Raw genomic sequence first — 17,016 nt, forward strand, 5'->3', positions numbered from 1 at the left:
TACAAGAGTAGTAATGATTAATTGATTGATGGTTGATTATTATTTTGATTTGTTTTATTCAATTGGAGTAATTTTTTTGTTTTTAAGTCTAAATTCTGTGTTTCCAGCTTCTTAAATTTGAATTCTGCTTTCTTCCCTCCTCTGACAGAATACTGGATATCTCTGGATTGTCATTTTCGGCTCTGAGAAACACCTTCAGCACTTTTCACCATTTGTCCTGACATGTTATAGACTAAACAACTATTCAATTAATGAAGAAAATAACTGACAGATTAATGGAAATGATCCATAGTTGCAACGCAAATAAATAATAGAATAAAAATATTGACAAAACATAAGACACTGAAACACAAAAGCCCATAAAAACCTTCATTGATGTGATATCAGAAAAGCACATAAAACTACATAAACACAAGTCTAAGAAAAACATTTGGAGGATTTGTTTGAAGGTATGTACTGAATCAGAGGCTCTGACTTCCTTTAGAAGGTTATTCCAGACTTTGTGAAATATTTAAGAGACCAGAGATGAAGGATCTTGGGGATCTAAAGGAGACAACATGTCAGATAAACGTTAGTCCGTTAGTGATTAAAACATCATCAGATGAATTCTGGAATGAACAGGGAGCAACAAAGAGCCTTTAAAACTGGAGTAATGTCTTCTCTGTGATTAGTTTGCTGTACTTTGGATCATCTGACATTTTTACTTAGCCTCAGCAGAGTTATGTGATGATCGGCGTACGTCTGTCTGTCTGTCTGTCTGTCTGTCTGTCTGTCTGTCTGTCTGTCTGTCTGCAACATTTTGACTGAAATTTTCAGGGAAGGTCAGAAATGACACAAGGACCAAGTGATTAGATTTTGGCAGTGATGCAGCTTATAGTCTAGATCCACGGATTTGTTAAAGATTTCTGTGTCATTTTGAGATAGGGGCACAATGTCACTGTAACCATGACAAAAAGTGAACATGATACAAGGAACAACTGATTAAATTGTGGGGGTGTTTCCGCCCACTACATATTTAGGTCACACGATTCGGTATCTGTACATAACATACACATGCAGAACACACACCTGTGCTCAGCACAAAGTCATTTAGTTTGTGGGTACATCTATATAAAATGGACATAATCTATCTTGCCATGATTTCTGCTCTGAATTTTTTTAAGATTTCATCCGTCGGAAATGATACGACTGAACAGCCTTGGTGGAGTACTGCGCTGTCTGAATGCTTTTCTTGTTTTTTTTTTTATTTATTTATTTATTTTTTTTAAGATTTTTTTAGAAGGTCTGAGGACAGAACGCTAAAATAGTGTGTTGTAGTGTTCTCTTTAGATGTCAGTTCAAAGACACAACTTAGCCTTTGCCAGAATACAGTACAGTTCATCAAACACACAGTACTATTTATGTCAACAGGTTACTTTAACTCAGACAGTTAAAACTAAAGATTTCTGGGCTCCGTTACAAAGTTTACTTCCATGTTGCATCACAGTTGTCCTGTATTGTGAAGTGATCCACAGAGTTGTTAGACACATTTTACTTCACTACTCTTAAAGGGTTTTTGCAGAAGTGTGTTAAGTATTTCTTCTGTTTTATGGCACACTGCTGAGGTGATTTTTTCACCATAGCGTCTGTGTGTTTGTGTGCAGAAGTGAGCTGGAACAGCTGGTGTTGGAGAAGCACCACTTGGAGGAGACTGTGAAGAGTCTGAGAACTCGCTGCTCCAACATGGAGGAACAGTGCATCCAACACGGCCGCATGCACCAACGCATGAAGGACAGGTGTGCAAAAACGCAAAACACACACAGCCACACACACTGTCCATACACCAGAGGACAAGACTCTTTCTGTTGTCCCCTTTTAGGGGCTTTTTTTAATGTTTTTTACTAGCAACACCACCCTTGACGTATATCAAATCAATATTGAGATCAGAGACTTTTTATTATTGAAATCACAGCGGTCTTGGTGCAGCTTGTGCTCTCAAAGTGCTTTTTTAATTCTACTTTCTTTCCATTCGTGGAAGGTGGCAGCAAACTTTACAAAACAAGCTCAGTTTTCTTCACACTCTGTCCCCAGCCAGTCAATGTTCTGCACATCTGATGTTTATTTTACATAAGAGTTGTGTTCGTTTTTGTTGACACAGTGGTTTTTGTGTCAGCAGTTTGCTCTCCTGCTGTCTGTATGGAGGCAACATTTTATAATTCAGCAGGCAGCACACACAAAATGTTCCCTGATCAAAAACTTCAGTTTTTACATAATAGACTTGATAAAATAAAGCAGGTATGGACTCCCATGACTCACTAGTGGTGGTTCAATGTGCAGAACAAAGAGCTGTGTCTTAAAATTAGGATGTTAGATGCAAAATTTTTCAGATTTAACATTTATAGCTTCTTTGTTTCACACCTCTGTGGCTAAAACAAACTAAGACAAAGTTAACAAGTAGGTACTTTATGAAAGGTCGTGTGGTTCAGCGGTGACTAAAATATAAAATACTGTCTGGTGGTGCAGAATAAGCTCAGCTAATACGCACTCGTTAACTTGTCCCTGAGTAACAGACACTGAATTTTACTCTGTAATAAAGAGACTTCAGGTGTTTCTGAATCACCATCACATTACAGCATCACTGACAGGTGTAGGGTCATATAACAGTCATTTCCAATTAAAAGCGCTCAACTGGGAGGCTTTTAGAAAAGTACAACTGAACAAGTTTAGTTGATTATTTAGTTAAGAGGAGAAAAACTGCACCTATTTTTATGGTTGGATGATTGGTTTTTTTAAGGTAAAATGCACAAAAATTGCTGGTTTGTGCTTGTTAATTGTGAATATTTGTTGGGTTTCTCACGAATGAGCGGCTTATGCTACATTATCTGTACGTGTGTGTGTTTGCGTGTTTGTGTGTGTGTGTGTGTGTGTGTGTGTGTGTGCGTGCGTGCGTGCGTGCGTGCGTGCGTGCGTGCGTGCGTGCGTGCGTGCGTGCGTGCGTGCGTGCGTGCGTGCGTGCGTGCGTGCGTGCGTGCGTGTGTGTGTGTTGCCGGGGTCTCTTCCTCCTGAGTGTGGAGCCCAGTTGGTGTGTGTCTCCACGGGGCGCCTGGCACACTGCCTGCCTCTGCCAGTGTGGGCGAGGGTGTGTGGGTGTTGTTGCCCCACTCTGCAGGATCTCTACCCCGTTGCCCCCACACACACCCCGACTCCACTTTCCTCTTACACTCAACCTCACACACACACCCTCGCTCACCCCTTTCTCCTGCTCCATCCATGACACTACATATTGTCTGCCACCCACCGGTGTTAACCTGCCGACAGTCAGACGCTGCCAGAAAACAAAGTTTACCGAGTCACAGCTGTCTCCCGGTCGCGTGTGTGACTCTTTTTGTGCGTTTCGTAGAAAGTAAAACAATCTAAGTTGTCATGGAGTGTGAAGTATGAATATTCTGTATGTTTCCGTGCATATGTTACGGTGGTATTTTTATGTGTGTGTGAGTAGCTATTGCATGTTCTCAGGAGGTTTAGCAGAGTAGGAATCTGGCTGCCAAAAGTGGATTGGCTGGGAAGTTGGCACCTAACTTCTCTCTTTTCCCAACTGAACCACGATAATCACTCTTGGCATTTACGGAGTTTTATTTTCTGCTGTGACACTTAGTTTGTTGATGAATCCTCCTGATATTTAAAAATCTCTCGAGTCTGGTTCTACAAGAGGTCACTTCAGGAGTGACTGTTAAGCCGCTTGACCACATTTTTTGCTTTATTCCGCTGTTGGTAGAAGGTGTGTGTGCCTGAGGATGCGTTTATTCCATCTGAGCTGTAAATACGTGCGTTTTTGGCATTTATGTGTGTGTTTTTTTAGGGATTTGTCGTAAGGTGGTTCAATACCGAGATGAGGGAGCGAGGTATGAGTCAGATTTATGATACACATTGCAGCTGGTGCTCAGGTTTTTTTGTCTGTGATTGTATTTCTGGTGCTGATAGTACTCCGAGGGCAAAAAACTTCAAAAACCTGGCACTAATATATTCCAATCATCTGGTGTGCTCTTAAACGAAATGAAGGATTGCTGAAGTCGTGTGCTGAAGTTTGTACTGTTTCGATACAGGCGTGAACTTTGAGATTTTCATGCATATATATATATATGAGCCGGTACGTCATACGATACTTTTCTTGTACTGAATGTCATGCGTGTTCTCGTAATCCTCGCCGAGTGTGTGCGTCTGTGTGTGTGTCCATACGTTGGCTATATGTTAGCTGGTTCCTGCAGGCCCCGAATGCTCGGTGGGCGCCCCGCCGTGCCGCTCGGGGGTTAAGGTGTACGTGTTAACAAGCTGGTGCAAGTGGGTTCAATATCCAGCGCCCCGCCCCTCCCCACAGCCTCTCCATCGGCCTGCAATCTGTGCTGCGAAGAGCGGCAACAGCGCACCACGCACAAAACATTTGGAAAATCAGCTTGATTTATTTTTACATGGGCAAGCTGATTGCCAAACTACACAGGGGTTTTAGCACACAATGTTTTTGCTGCACCACTTAATTATTTATTTCACTATTTCTGTGTTGTTGCTTTTTTGTTTTTTTCTTTCTTTCTTTTTTCTTTCTCGCTTGGAAATGAAGTGATGGAACTGGAGGGCTGAGAGTGGAGAGATGGAGCGGGACAGCAGCGAGTTAGAGGAGATGCAAAGGCACTTACATGTTTAGTCTTCTTTATCATTCTCATTTAAGAAGCTACACTTTAATAGGTTCAACAAATATTTTACACAAGTGAGCACAATTGGAAATGTTTGAAGCACTGATTTTATTTCATCTCTTCAAACTTTTCTAGGATCTTTTTTCAGTTGTTATATAATTTTTAGATACATTTGTATTTGAGGAAAAGCAAACAAAATGTTTAATATTTATTAACTTGTTAGCGGATAAAAGTCATAGTAGAGTGTTTTTCAGTGAGATTAAGTGATTATATGTCATATAAAAGCAATCTACAGAAATTACAGATGCAAAAAGGAAAAAACCACAGAGATTGGGGATTTAAGAAATAATTTAAAGTTGAATACAGAAACTTTAATCTGTTTTTGGTATTTTTAGATGAATTTGGCTGGTTGTCGTGTGATTTCTTTAAGTAACGAAGTAAAAATCTCCGCAGCCAATTAATTTAGAGAGAAACATCTTAGTGGGAACATTACGGCTCTTAACCGCATTATTAAAATGAGAAACAACGCTAAAGCGAGACACAGAGAACTCTTTATTCTTTGGATGCAACTTCTAAAAATTAATAGTAATAATATTTCTCATTTTATAAGTAAATAAACCAATTTATGTGTGAAAACAGCGATAAGATTTTTTTTTTTTGCTGACAGATTGATGGTCGTGAGGAATATAAAAAAAATGCAGAAAGAGAAAAGTTCACTGTGACTTCTCGGCTGGTTTTTCTATTCAGATTTGCATCCGCGCTGTCTCAGCTGTGGCTGTCCTCACCTCTGCCCTCCATTTTTCTTTTTTCTCCTTCTCCTCCTCATCTCGTTTCACTTCCCTCTCCTCTTTGCTCTTCTCTTATGCTCCAACTTTACTCCTCTCCTCTCTTCTCCTCCTCCCCTCGGCTTTTCCGTACTAAACACCACGCAACCTTTTCTCACCCCACAGCTGTTCGCAGGCTGTTTCACCAATTATCACTACGCATGTACACACTTAGGTCACACACACACACACACGCGCACACGCACGTACGACAGACCGACATAACACCAACACTTGCTTAACCACACATAGTGACAGCGGAGTGTGTTTGTCGGGCCCGGGTGTGTGAGTGTGCATGTGCTGCATAGGTGCGTGAGTGTTTATGTGAGCGCTGTGTGGCCCTTTAAGGGGAGCAGCGACGTATACGCAGATGTGTCTGTAGATCCACAGGCTTCACTGGGCCATATGGCCTCCACCAAGAAAGATGGTGCGTGCGTCTGGAGGAGAGCGGGGGAGGGAGGGAGGATGGAGGAGGGATGGAGCGGAGGATGGAGGAGGGATGGAGGGCCATGTGTGGCGAGAGCTGTGCAAGCAGTTGTTGAAGTATGTACGCCTGTGGATGTGTGTGTGTGTTTGTACCAGAGGCTCCAGGAGATTGGTTAATGGAACAAATGGTCGCGGCGGGCCGGGGAAGAAGGAACAGGCTTGCTGCTACCGCGGGCGGACAGCGAGCCTCGGGCGAGGGCTGCTTCATCTGGGCCTCTGCCACACAGACACACACACACACAGACACACACACACACACACACGCACACACACCCTCTGTCAAAACCCTCGTCACCCCCCCGCTCACAAACACTCAGCGCGCTGCCATGCCCCAGAAGCAAAAGGACGCTCCTCGCAAAACTTTTCATTTGCAAATGAAGTTGGCAGAGGCTGGGCAGAAGAAAACAGGACCGCTTTCATTTGTCTCATCTGTGTGTGTACGAGCACCCACACACACACACATGGGCATGTTTGTGTGCATCTGTGTGTGATAGCTTGCAACTGTGTGTGTGATCTGAGAGGTAGCGGCGAACAGAGCGCTGATGAAAGAGTGAGATGTGGAGAAAGTGGAGATAAAGAAGAAGAAGGCCCATTGTGAGGTGCAGCGTTTACACACTTCCACTCAGCAGCGCTCGGCTTCATATTCATGTTCCACAGATTGCTAATATTAACATCACTGCTGTCACCTCACAAATGCATTTTTACTGATCACATATACAGTGTTTTTTTCCTTCTTCACACATTTTTAAAAGTATTATTTCTCACATAACAGCAGCCCCTTCACTTTAGCATGTTTTTTTCATGGGAGGAAAGTTGAGCGTGTTAAAGGATGTTCAAGAATGATGTGATCTCAGGAGGTTTTTCAGCAACGACTGTACACGTCTCAAACACGGCAGCTTTGAATGTGTCACTGTGTACTACACATGAGATTCAGTGTTAGATGAAGAATTTTAACACTGTAATCCGCTTGGTGTATTTAAAATTAATATATATATATAATAGATAACTGAACTGCTGAACCAATGCAAATGTGAGGAAATCTCAACCATTTAGACGTTGAGTTCACCTCCTCATCACTTGCCTTCTTACCTCTGGATGGCGCTGATCAGTCGTCCTCGCTCCTCCTTCATCTTCCTCTCCTCCTTTCCTCATCGTTTGTGTCTCTGCGTTGCCCAGCTGGCTTCTGTAGCCGGGAGCGACCGCAGGGCGGCCTGCTGAAAGAGCATTGTCAAACGGTGGCTTTACAGCTCTGTCACACACACGCACAAACACACACAGACGCACAGATTTGCAGCTCAGATGTCGGGCTGTAGCCAGAGGCTTGCAAGCTGGAGCATTAACTGTGCAAAGCGTCACATCTCCAGCCCCAGTCAGTGACACTAACACTGCTGCATAAAACTACAAGTAGAAAAGTCGTGCGGAAACACCTGCCCCTTCTTTAGAAAAATGTTAAAAGTAACATCAGCAGAAACACTTTAATGCCTGGAAAGCAGACGCTCAAACACGAGACTTAAAAAGAGTCAGCAGGCCTCACGGCAGCAAACACTTTGACATTGAATAGATGATTTAGCAGCCTGCAGCAGCACTGACACCTCTGTTAATGCAGCCAGGAAATGAAAGCAGAGACAACTTCTGTTCTTGTCCAGAGCTGTTTACAGCTCCGTCAGACCAGAAATATATTTCTGATCCCTTCGTAAACACCCACTAAATCTTTTTACTATAATTACTCGCCAAGAGGGATTTATTTTACTCTTTTTTTTGTCCTGTTTGAGTTGACGTCGAACCACTTACTGCTGTCTGTTGTGGACTTCTGAATTCTGGCTGCGAGAAGTTTTGTCAGACCAAAGACAAAGTGCAGATTTGGAAAAGATAAATTGATTTTTCACATTTATTATCTTTTATTGATTTATTGGAATTCCACTCTTTATAATATTATTTATTTAGATTTATTTAGGCTTCTGGGTGTCTGTTATAACTGAACAAGAAGAAATGATATCAGAAATAAGAAATTATAATAATTAAATAACGAACAGTAGTGGTTGAAGGTTTTTAAAGAGTTCTGTGTGTTTGTCCTAAAAGCACACACACTTTAGCCTGCATGTGATAAAATACAGTCTTACAGTTCAATAGAACGTTTCAAATATTTTAAGAATTTTCACACTTTTATATTATACTGATAATAAAGTGGTGAGAGTTTAGGGTCTGCCAAGTGTTTTGATACATATTTATAATAAATCCTGTATTAAAATAATATAAGTTGGGCATTAGATTTTTAAAACTTTACATGTGGATTTGCTGGTTTCGTATCTGATCTTATCATCATTGTTTCAGTCACTGAGTGCCGACTTTCAAAACAACGCGCTTTTACAACGCTCCCACTCAGCAATAACATAATTCTGACGACATTACAAGCTCACTAGGATGTTTATTGTCTGCTTGTTCTGTCGTTTCTCTATTGACTTAACTGACGAGTGTTTGAACACGGTTCTCTGCGAGCAGATTTTCAATTCAGTTTTAATTTTCAATTAAAAACTTCGAAAGCACAGCGGCGTGCAGCATAAAATGTAGCAGTTATTGGCAAGTAAATGGGATTTGCAGCACTGGTGCAATCTTTTTAGGAATTATAATCTTTAAAGGATTTAGCCCGCTGATTATTTCTCACAAACAATATTGTCATTAAAAGACATTTGCTCACATGAATCAGTTGGACTGTCATGCATGAAGAGTAAATAAAGATTTGAAAATAAAAATCACAAAACACTTCAAAATAAAAGCGTGGAATATTGATCAGGCTCGGTAGAAACAAACACAAAAGCCAAATAAATAAATAAATAGAAATAAAATAAATACAAGAAAAGCAAGGAAATAAAAAAGAGGCATGATATTTTTTTCTGACCTGAGAGAGTTTAAGTGATTATTTAGACACTGCATTTCAGAACGATCCTCACAGTCTGAGGCTCAATAGGAAAATAGAAAAATAATGTTGTGTTGCTATAAGACTAGATTGTTCATCTGTGTTTTAAGTGTTGTTTATGATGAAGTTAAATGTTCCAGATGAGCTGCAGTGTTCACGTGACTGACATCTGGTAGACAAAACTAAAAATCTTGTAAAACCATTTTTTGCTGAACGCTGCTGGAGAACAGCTGTGAGTCGGAAACTAATGGAACAACAGCGTTCTCAGTTCTCACAGAGGCTGGTTCACAGATGAATTTAATAACGATTTATCAGCTGGATGATTAGATGCATTTAAGCCCCAATACATTGTTAAATCATTTTTATTCTCTTTAAAATATAAAAGTAGACTCATAGTGCCTTTTCTTTGCACAGCTACGAAGTCACTCCAGTTTAAAATATAGTTTAAAAAAAAAAAATAAAACAATTAAATACAAGTTTAAAAATTCTTAAAAAAAATCATTATTTTTCCCCCTGCATCTTTGAAATGAATCATCCAGACATTGAGATGCTGATGCTGTGTGTGTTAAATCTGAACAGGGAAAGTGACTTTTCAGACATGGAGCTGGCATATGAAACTGCTCATACATTTACAGATTAAAGCACATGTAAATGAAATTTCCCGGGAATGACAGGCGGCAGTGACAGGAAACAAAATCAACTAACAGTGAGGGAATTCATGTCGGCCTCGTCCCGATCAAAACCCACGGCGTCACCAATCGTGTTCCCATGTCGAATGTGCGTGTTAGCGAGAGCAACAACTGGCATGACAGGTTGGTGGAGAGGATGAGGGGCATGGCCTTGAGGCACACACACACACACACACACACACACACACACACACACACACACACACACACACACACACACACACATTCTTGAGTGCAGTTGTGTGCCAGCCAAGATTTAGCTCGAGCGCCGGGGTGTGAGTGTGGCGATGGTGGGCCTGGGGTTGGGCGAAATATGGTTTAGTGTGTGTTTGTGTGTGTGGCAGCTGCAGCCTTCATGCCCCTGGCAGCGTTGTTGTAACCAGGCAAGCCGAGGCCGTCTGCCTGCGATCTTCACCCCCGAGGCCCCCGCATGCTACACACAAACACACACACTTATGTAGGTTCACTCTGTCAAATGTTTGTATGTTAAAAACTTTTCATTATCTGTCAGGACTAGACTTTTACACTTTACGTCTTGCAGAGTCCAGATTTTTTGCTTGAGCATTGGTGTGTTGAGATGTTTATTTTCAACATTTTATCTCAAAGCGTCCCTCAGTATAATGCACACTGAGTGGTTATTTTTGGAAATACACAACAGATTATACAGTAAGGAATTAGTTTACTCTGTGGCCTGTTTTCAAGTCATTCTGATAATCTATGTGCTGTGCAGTAAATATTTTCTTAAAGTGACATGCTCCACTAGCTGAGATGTTCAGCAATTGGAACGCACACATTAATATGTGGCAAACCTGACTGCTGCTTCCAGATCTTCTGCATCCATTACTGTCTCTCTGTTTCCCTAACATGACGTTAGCACTTTCCCTTTGGACCGTGCCTTTAGGACATATGCTCCCACCTGTAAATAAATATGCAAACACAGACAAACACGTACACACAACAGAGTTTAGACACTAGCTGTGGGCTACGACTGATGTATACCACAGAGAGGTAGCTGTGTGTGTGTTTGTGTGTTGTAATTAATCTCTTTAGTAGCAGCAGTCAATAGAGAGTGTGGCGGTTCGAGGTGCAGATTGTGAGCAGAGTTTGATTATTGGGCCGTCAGGGGAAATTACTGCAAACTGCCTCCCAGCAAAACTTGCTTTTATCATGTCTGCTGGAGAGCAAAAACGCACACTTACTACGAGGGCTGCTCTGGAAGCTGTTTCAGGTGGAGGGTGTTTTTTTTTTTTGAGGAATTATTTGAGCGTGTCGTGCGTCAGTAAACCGTGGGATCCAGCAGGTGGTGTCCTTTCACCAGGTCAGCGGGGAAGCTTCTCCCACCCCGACCACTCAGCCGGCAGCCGGGCCGGCGGGGAGGCGACGGCAGGAGCTCCTTTTGTTCCTCCTCCTCCCTCCGTCCGCCACCTCACCTGACACAGCAAACTGTCAGCCCTCATTTCTCACCGGCTACAGATCCTCTTCGCCCTAAACATCCATTTATCTGTCTCGCCATCAGTGCATCCTCATGAATCCATCCAAGTTTCCTTCCTTCCTTCCTTCCTCCCTCACCGGTTCCTGGCAGCGGGCAGAGGCGAGCCAGCCCGCAGTGTGTGTGTGGATTAGTGTAGGGCAGCGCCTGAGCATTAAGCTGTATTAAGCCCTAATTAATGAGTGTGCCAGTCGATAGAGGCCAGTTATTGGATTTGCTGCTTTAGCTGCTGGAAGGAGCGCTACCTTAATCACACACACATCCCCACCCCTCAGACGTAGATGGTGGATTAGAAAAAGTGTGTGTTGTGTTGTGTAAGGCCAGAGGTTGGCGGCTCTCTGACCAGACGAGCTGAGTGTGTGTTTCTATGTGTGCCAGGGTCACGGCTTTTACTTAGTGCATTACATAAACCTGCAGCTTACAACCTGCCACCGCTTTAAACATCTCAGGCCACGACCTGACCGACTGATTTACTGGCTGCCCGTTCAGCTCGCCGACCGTCCCATCGGTGCCATATGTGGAAGCCTGTTGGTGTTTTACACTCTTCTGTGCAGCTGTTGCCTCCTCAATAATTGTGTTTTGGATATTTTACTGCACAGAACCTCTCAGTTACTCTTTGGAAATGGAGGACCAGCGCTGCCAACAGAAACAAACCTTATGGAACACTAAATAAACCCGTTTATTTGTTACTTTGCCTTAAAAGGACAGTTAAAACTCATTGATTTATTCTGTTGGGGTTTGGTTGTTAAGTATGTATTTATTCCTTTATTTAAAGTTTGAATCCTGTTCAGCTGCCTTGTTTAAAGAGGAAGTGAAAAACTATTCTGATTGACTTTTAGAGATCTGAGTAATAAAGTAAAACTATCGTCATGCTGAGATCATAATTATTTGCATTGATTTTAAGGATGCAACGGTTTTATTGCACAGAGCAGTTTTTCATGACAACAGTGTGCTCTGTTTCTGCTAATGTTCAAATCTATCCTCCAAAATAAGGCTTAAAATGAGGTTCTCCTTCACCAGAACTCTACTACAGGCAAAATGTGAATTAAATTACACTAAAATGCCTCACTTGCTGAATATCTGCTCATCAATACACACTACAGTTTTCCAATGTTCTGTTAGCGCCTCACTTGTAAGCTAGAAAGATGCACAGAGAAGCCTCTAGTCTCCACTCAGTTACTGCAGGGCAATGCAGGGTGTTTTAATTTACCAAAGTTAAAACCATGTGATTCTATCTACACGCCTGTTTAGTTAGGGTAGTATAAATTAAACATGTTGATCATACCAACATCATAATTAATATTTAAATGATTATGCAAACATCTCTTTAGTAAATTTGGTGAACTGACCCTTTAAATTCAGTATCCTAGCAGATGTAGACTACTTTCCAGAGATGGTGGATTCTGTTTACGTTGGCAGGAATTGCCCTGTGAGAAAGTCGTGGTTCACTTCAGAGAAATAACTTCACACGTTGAATCAATACATGAATAAATCCTCTCCACGGTGTCACATTTGTCTCTACGAGCAGACAAAGTGTAAAACTTGTCTCGGCGAAAGCTGCTGATGCGTCTCCTGCTTTACAGGATTTCAGAGCTGCCAGTCATCACCGAGAAAAACCTCCCTCCTGTATGTCCTATATGATTGTTTTGGTGCATTGGAGGTTGTGATTGGACGAGGATTGGCATTTCCTCGGCGTGACTCGGATTAGTTTAGTGGTGTGGCGCTGAAGGCCTTGAGCCGACGCACTCCCGACGCTTCCCTCATCAAACATTTACAGCTTCAGAACAACAGGCTCAGTTTGTGACCTTTAGGTGCTCCGCTGTGACTGTGTAGCTGATACCTCCTGCACTGTGAGCGCAGCACATCGGGATCCTTCTGAGTGTGTTGTTGTGTTGCTGTGTGACGTGGCGATGCCCTGCTGTGTCGTGCTGTGTGACGGCGTAGGAGGTAGCGAGGGGGCGGCTGGTCAGGACAGCTTGGCAGCCGGCTGCAGGAACACCAGGCGGGGAGGGGAGTCATCGCCCTCGGCCTCCAGGACTGGACGCTGCCTCCAGGACCCAGATAATCTGCCTCAGCCGGGACGGAGGCTTAACCCTCCTGTCGTCCTGCGGGTCAATTTGACCTGCTTTAAAGTTTGAAAATGTGGAAAAAAATTATATTTTCACAGGGAAAATTTCCACATTTTCAACATTTTTGGGAAATTTTGGGACATTTTTTGGTGGAAAAAAAGAAATTTAAAAATAATGTTTCTTTTAGAACATTCAGAAAAAAATCAACCGAAATCCAGCAAAATTCGTAGATTTTTTTTCCTGAATGTTCGTAAGGAAAATATTAGAACTTTCACTGATATATATATGGAATCAGTTTAGATATTTTTAGGATTTTTTTTGTAGAAGATTTTTATTCTTTTTTTGAAAATATTTACATTTTTTATTTTTTTTATTTTTAAAATTTTTATGTCTTGCCAAATTTGGGGATTTTTTAAAAATAAAACTTTTAAGGGAAACTTCGAAGGAATTTTTGTAATTTTCTTCCTGAAGATTTTGCAAATTTTTCAAAATTTGGGGAATATTTATTTGCTGAATTTTTGGATTTTTTTCAGACAAGGGAACAATATTTTTTGGTGCCCGTAAATGAAGACAACAGGAGGGTTAAGGAGGGCAGGGGGGGCTGATGGGGATGAAAAAGGAGACTCTGATGATGATGATGGAGGAGGAAGAAGGCGGGTTGCTAACGAAGACGGATCGGCAGGAGGAAGATTAAACCCTGCAGAGGAGACAGTGCAGGGCAGAGTGAGGACAATGTGGGGGAGGCCGGGGAGCAGCGAGCAGATTGCATAGCAGAGTTGGGATGTTCGCCTCCCCCGTCTGTCACACACAGGCAGCCCTGCCACTGCCAACATGACCAGCAGGGCAGGGGCATCTGTCTCCCCCCCAGCTACCTCTCTCTGCCTCCCTCTGCCCCGAGCCACAACCCACTTCACCCTCCTCCTCCCTCGTCCTCGTCTGGAGCTCGCACATCTCACTCGCCGCCTTCTGAACCTGTTGAAACAGCGACAGACAAAGTGGAATATGAGCTCCTTTCAATGCACAAATCTGTGGTTTTTCAAAGCTTTTAGTTTTTATGTCCATCACAGGTTTCTTACGAGCTGTCAGCTGCTCAACCAAAGACTGAAGTTCCTCCTTAGACTGAAGATGAGAAAAAAAGTCAGAAAAGTAGCACTCCTCCTCCTGCCTGTCCTTAAAGTGAAAGTTCTAACTGCAAAATGCAAAAAACTACCTTTACAAGTCAACTTTGTAGGTCAGTGTTATGCTATATACATCCATGAAAATGAGTCTGTGTGGATCCCTCAGTCCAAAGTTCTGTAGAGCACATGCTACCTAGATATACTGTTACCTAAACAGATTAGAAAATAGTATTTATGTCGTCCACAAGGAAATATGATTAAGGTTTGAGTTTTATGTAAGTAAAAGTGCAGCAGTTTTGTCACCATAATGTCCTTAACCCTCCTGTCATCCTGCAGGTCAAAATTGACCCGATCTAAAGTTTGAAAATGTGGAAAAAAATATGTTTTCACAGTGAAACTTCTGATGTCCACATTTTCGACATTTTTGGGAAATTGTTGAACATTTTCTGGTGGAAAAAAAGAAATGTTAAAAATGTTTCTTAAGAACATTCACATAAAAATCAACCAAAATCCAGTGAGTATCGCTGGATTTTGGTTGATTTTTTTGTGAATATTCTTAAGGAAAATATTAGAAGTTTTACTGATATATATGTAATCACTTTAGTTATTTTTAGGATTTTTTTGGAAGATTTTTACTCATTTTAAAAAAATATTTACAAGAATTTTCTTGCCAAATTTGGGGGATTTTTAAAAATAATGCTTTTGAGGAATTATTGGAATTTTCTTCCTGAAGGTTTTGCAAATTTTCTGAAATTTAAGAAATTTTTTTGGTGATTTTTTTTTTTTTTTAAACAAATAAACAATAGTTTTTGGTGCCAGTAAATGAGGACAACAGGAGGGTTAATGTATCAAAAGGACTCATTCTGCAGAAGACATATCTCCTGTGACTGATACATGAGCCCATAATGATTTTATATATAATGACAATTTCATGATCTGATTGTGGAAGCAGAATTTTGTGTCTGTAGTCGACAGTTTGGACTAGTTGAAGTAGTTTAGTGGTTTACAGTGTATGACTTGGGCCCCTTCAGAGGGTCACAAGGTGAATCTTAGATGTTAAACTAAAGGAAAATTGCGCAACAGTAGTTTTTTTGGGACATATTTTTGGATAGTGGTTACATTTTAGCTCTTTTGACTCAAACAAGAGACATCAGAGACAATGAAAATGGTCTCAAACCAAAAAACAGGGAATCATGCTTTGTATTTGTACATTTAGTATACCTGTTTGTAATGTACAATTTTGAAAGTGGGGTAGGCAGAAACATCAAAAAAACAAGAAACAAACTATTTGGAAATAGAGCCTTTCTCCTGCTGCTCCTGCCTCTTGTTTTTCAAAAGCTTGAAAACTCTTTCAAGATGAGGTGCAGAAGTCTAGTTTCCTCTTAGATCGCTTGAGTTTACAATATATTTAAAGGTTAGTATGGAGTTTTTGCCCTATGTTGGCAAAGGAATACTGCCCACTATTAACCCTTTCATGCACAACATGGGTATCTCCTGACCCACACTGCACATCAAAGGGTTAAATAGACGTATTACGGTAAAAAATATTTTCCTCTGAGTTGTGACAGAGCAGAAATATTAGGCTAAAAATGGAGATACTCAAGTAAAACACAAATACTCATAACACATGATGTGTTAATTCCACCACAGGAGGTATTTGATGTTACCTAAAATTGGTTAAATAGCTCACAGATATCGGTATCAGTTGATATCGGAAACTGAGAGTTGGACAATATCGGCATAAAAGCCAATATCGGACATCCCTAACATTTTCACAGATTCATAGTGTTGTAAATTAGATTTTTGTACAGTGTGTGCAGTTATTTCTAAGTGATTTACTGGCTTCTCTGAGACAGAAATACAGATAACTAGGGATGACCGGCTGAATATGCAAATGTAGTCCAGTGCTGAGAGTTTCCTCTGTCTCATTATCAGAGGGTGTGTGTGTGTGCACATGTGTGGTGTGTGTGTGTGTGCGTGTGTGTGTGAGAGAGAGAGAGAGAGAGAGAGTGTGTGTGAATGAGTTCACCGCTGCACTCGAGGACGGGATGACTGACTGAATGGGGGATGAATGGGTGAAATAATGGGCTGCTGGTGGGAAATATCTCTAACAGACATTCACCCTCCACCTCCCACACACACACACACACACACACACACCCACACACACACACACAGAGTTTTTAATCCCAGTGTGCAGTGAAAGAGTTCATTGTGTGCAGCCGCGGCCCTGTCAGAGTGGACGCACTAATTGGGACGTGGCAGTGATGATCAGAACTTCATAACTACACACTCCAACAACTTTCACACCAAACTGACAGCAGGACGACAGTTTGATCATATAAAGTAACGTCGAATGATCCACAAAGGTTTATTATTAGTAATAAATTATTGTAACGGACTGATACCAGATGTGAATAAAGTACTCAGATTTGATACTTCAGTAAAACCAAAGGGTAGAAATACTCTGTTAAAAGTCATGTATTCAACTTTACACTTAAGTAGAAAAGAATTAGCATCAAAATATACTTAAAGTACCCAAAGTAAAACCACATATTATGGTAGTATTGGTACTTATTAAGGCTTATTTCAGATATGATCTCACTCATTTGTAGCTCATCTGCTGTGAATCGACTCTTGGGATCAGTAAAGATTCATCAATATTAAATCATAATTTGTTTCTCACATTTGCATTATAAATCTAAAGCTGCAGAATAACTAAAGTTTTCAGATCAATGTAGTGGAGTAAACAGTACAATATTT

General features: G+C 41.3%; 1 protein-coding gene across 5 annotated transcripts in view; it reads left to right on the forward strand.

Moving 5' to 3' along the window:
- sdccag8 (SHH signaling and ciliogenesis regulator sdccag8) overlaps window positions 1-17,016 on the forward strand; it is a 129,887-nt gene that overhangs the window by 31,601 nt on the left and 81,270 nt on the right. For all 5 annotated transcript variants that reach the window (XM_055018367.1, XM_023289205.3, XM_055018368.1 and 2 more), the window contains one exon: window positions 1,644-1,775. In XM_055018367.1, the coding sequence (XP_054874342.1) occupies window positions 1,644-1,775 (132 nt within the window). The remainder of the gene's footprint in view (window positions 1-1,643; window positions 1,776-17,016) is intronic.

Source organism: Amphiprion ocellaris, chromosome 16 (genome assembly GCF_022539595.1).
Source record: "Amphiprion ocellaris isolate individual 3 ecotype Okinawa chromosome 16, ASM2253959v1, whole genome shotgun sequence".
Classification (NCBI taxonomy): domain Eukaryota; kingdom Metazoa; phylum Chordata; class Actinopteri; family Pomacentridae; genus Amphiprion; species Amphiprion ocellaris.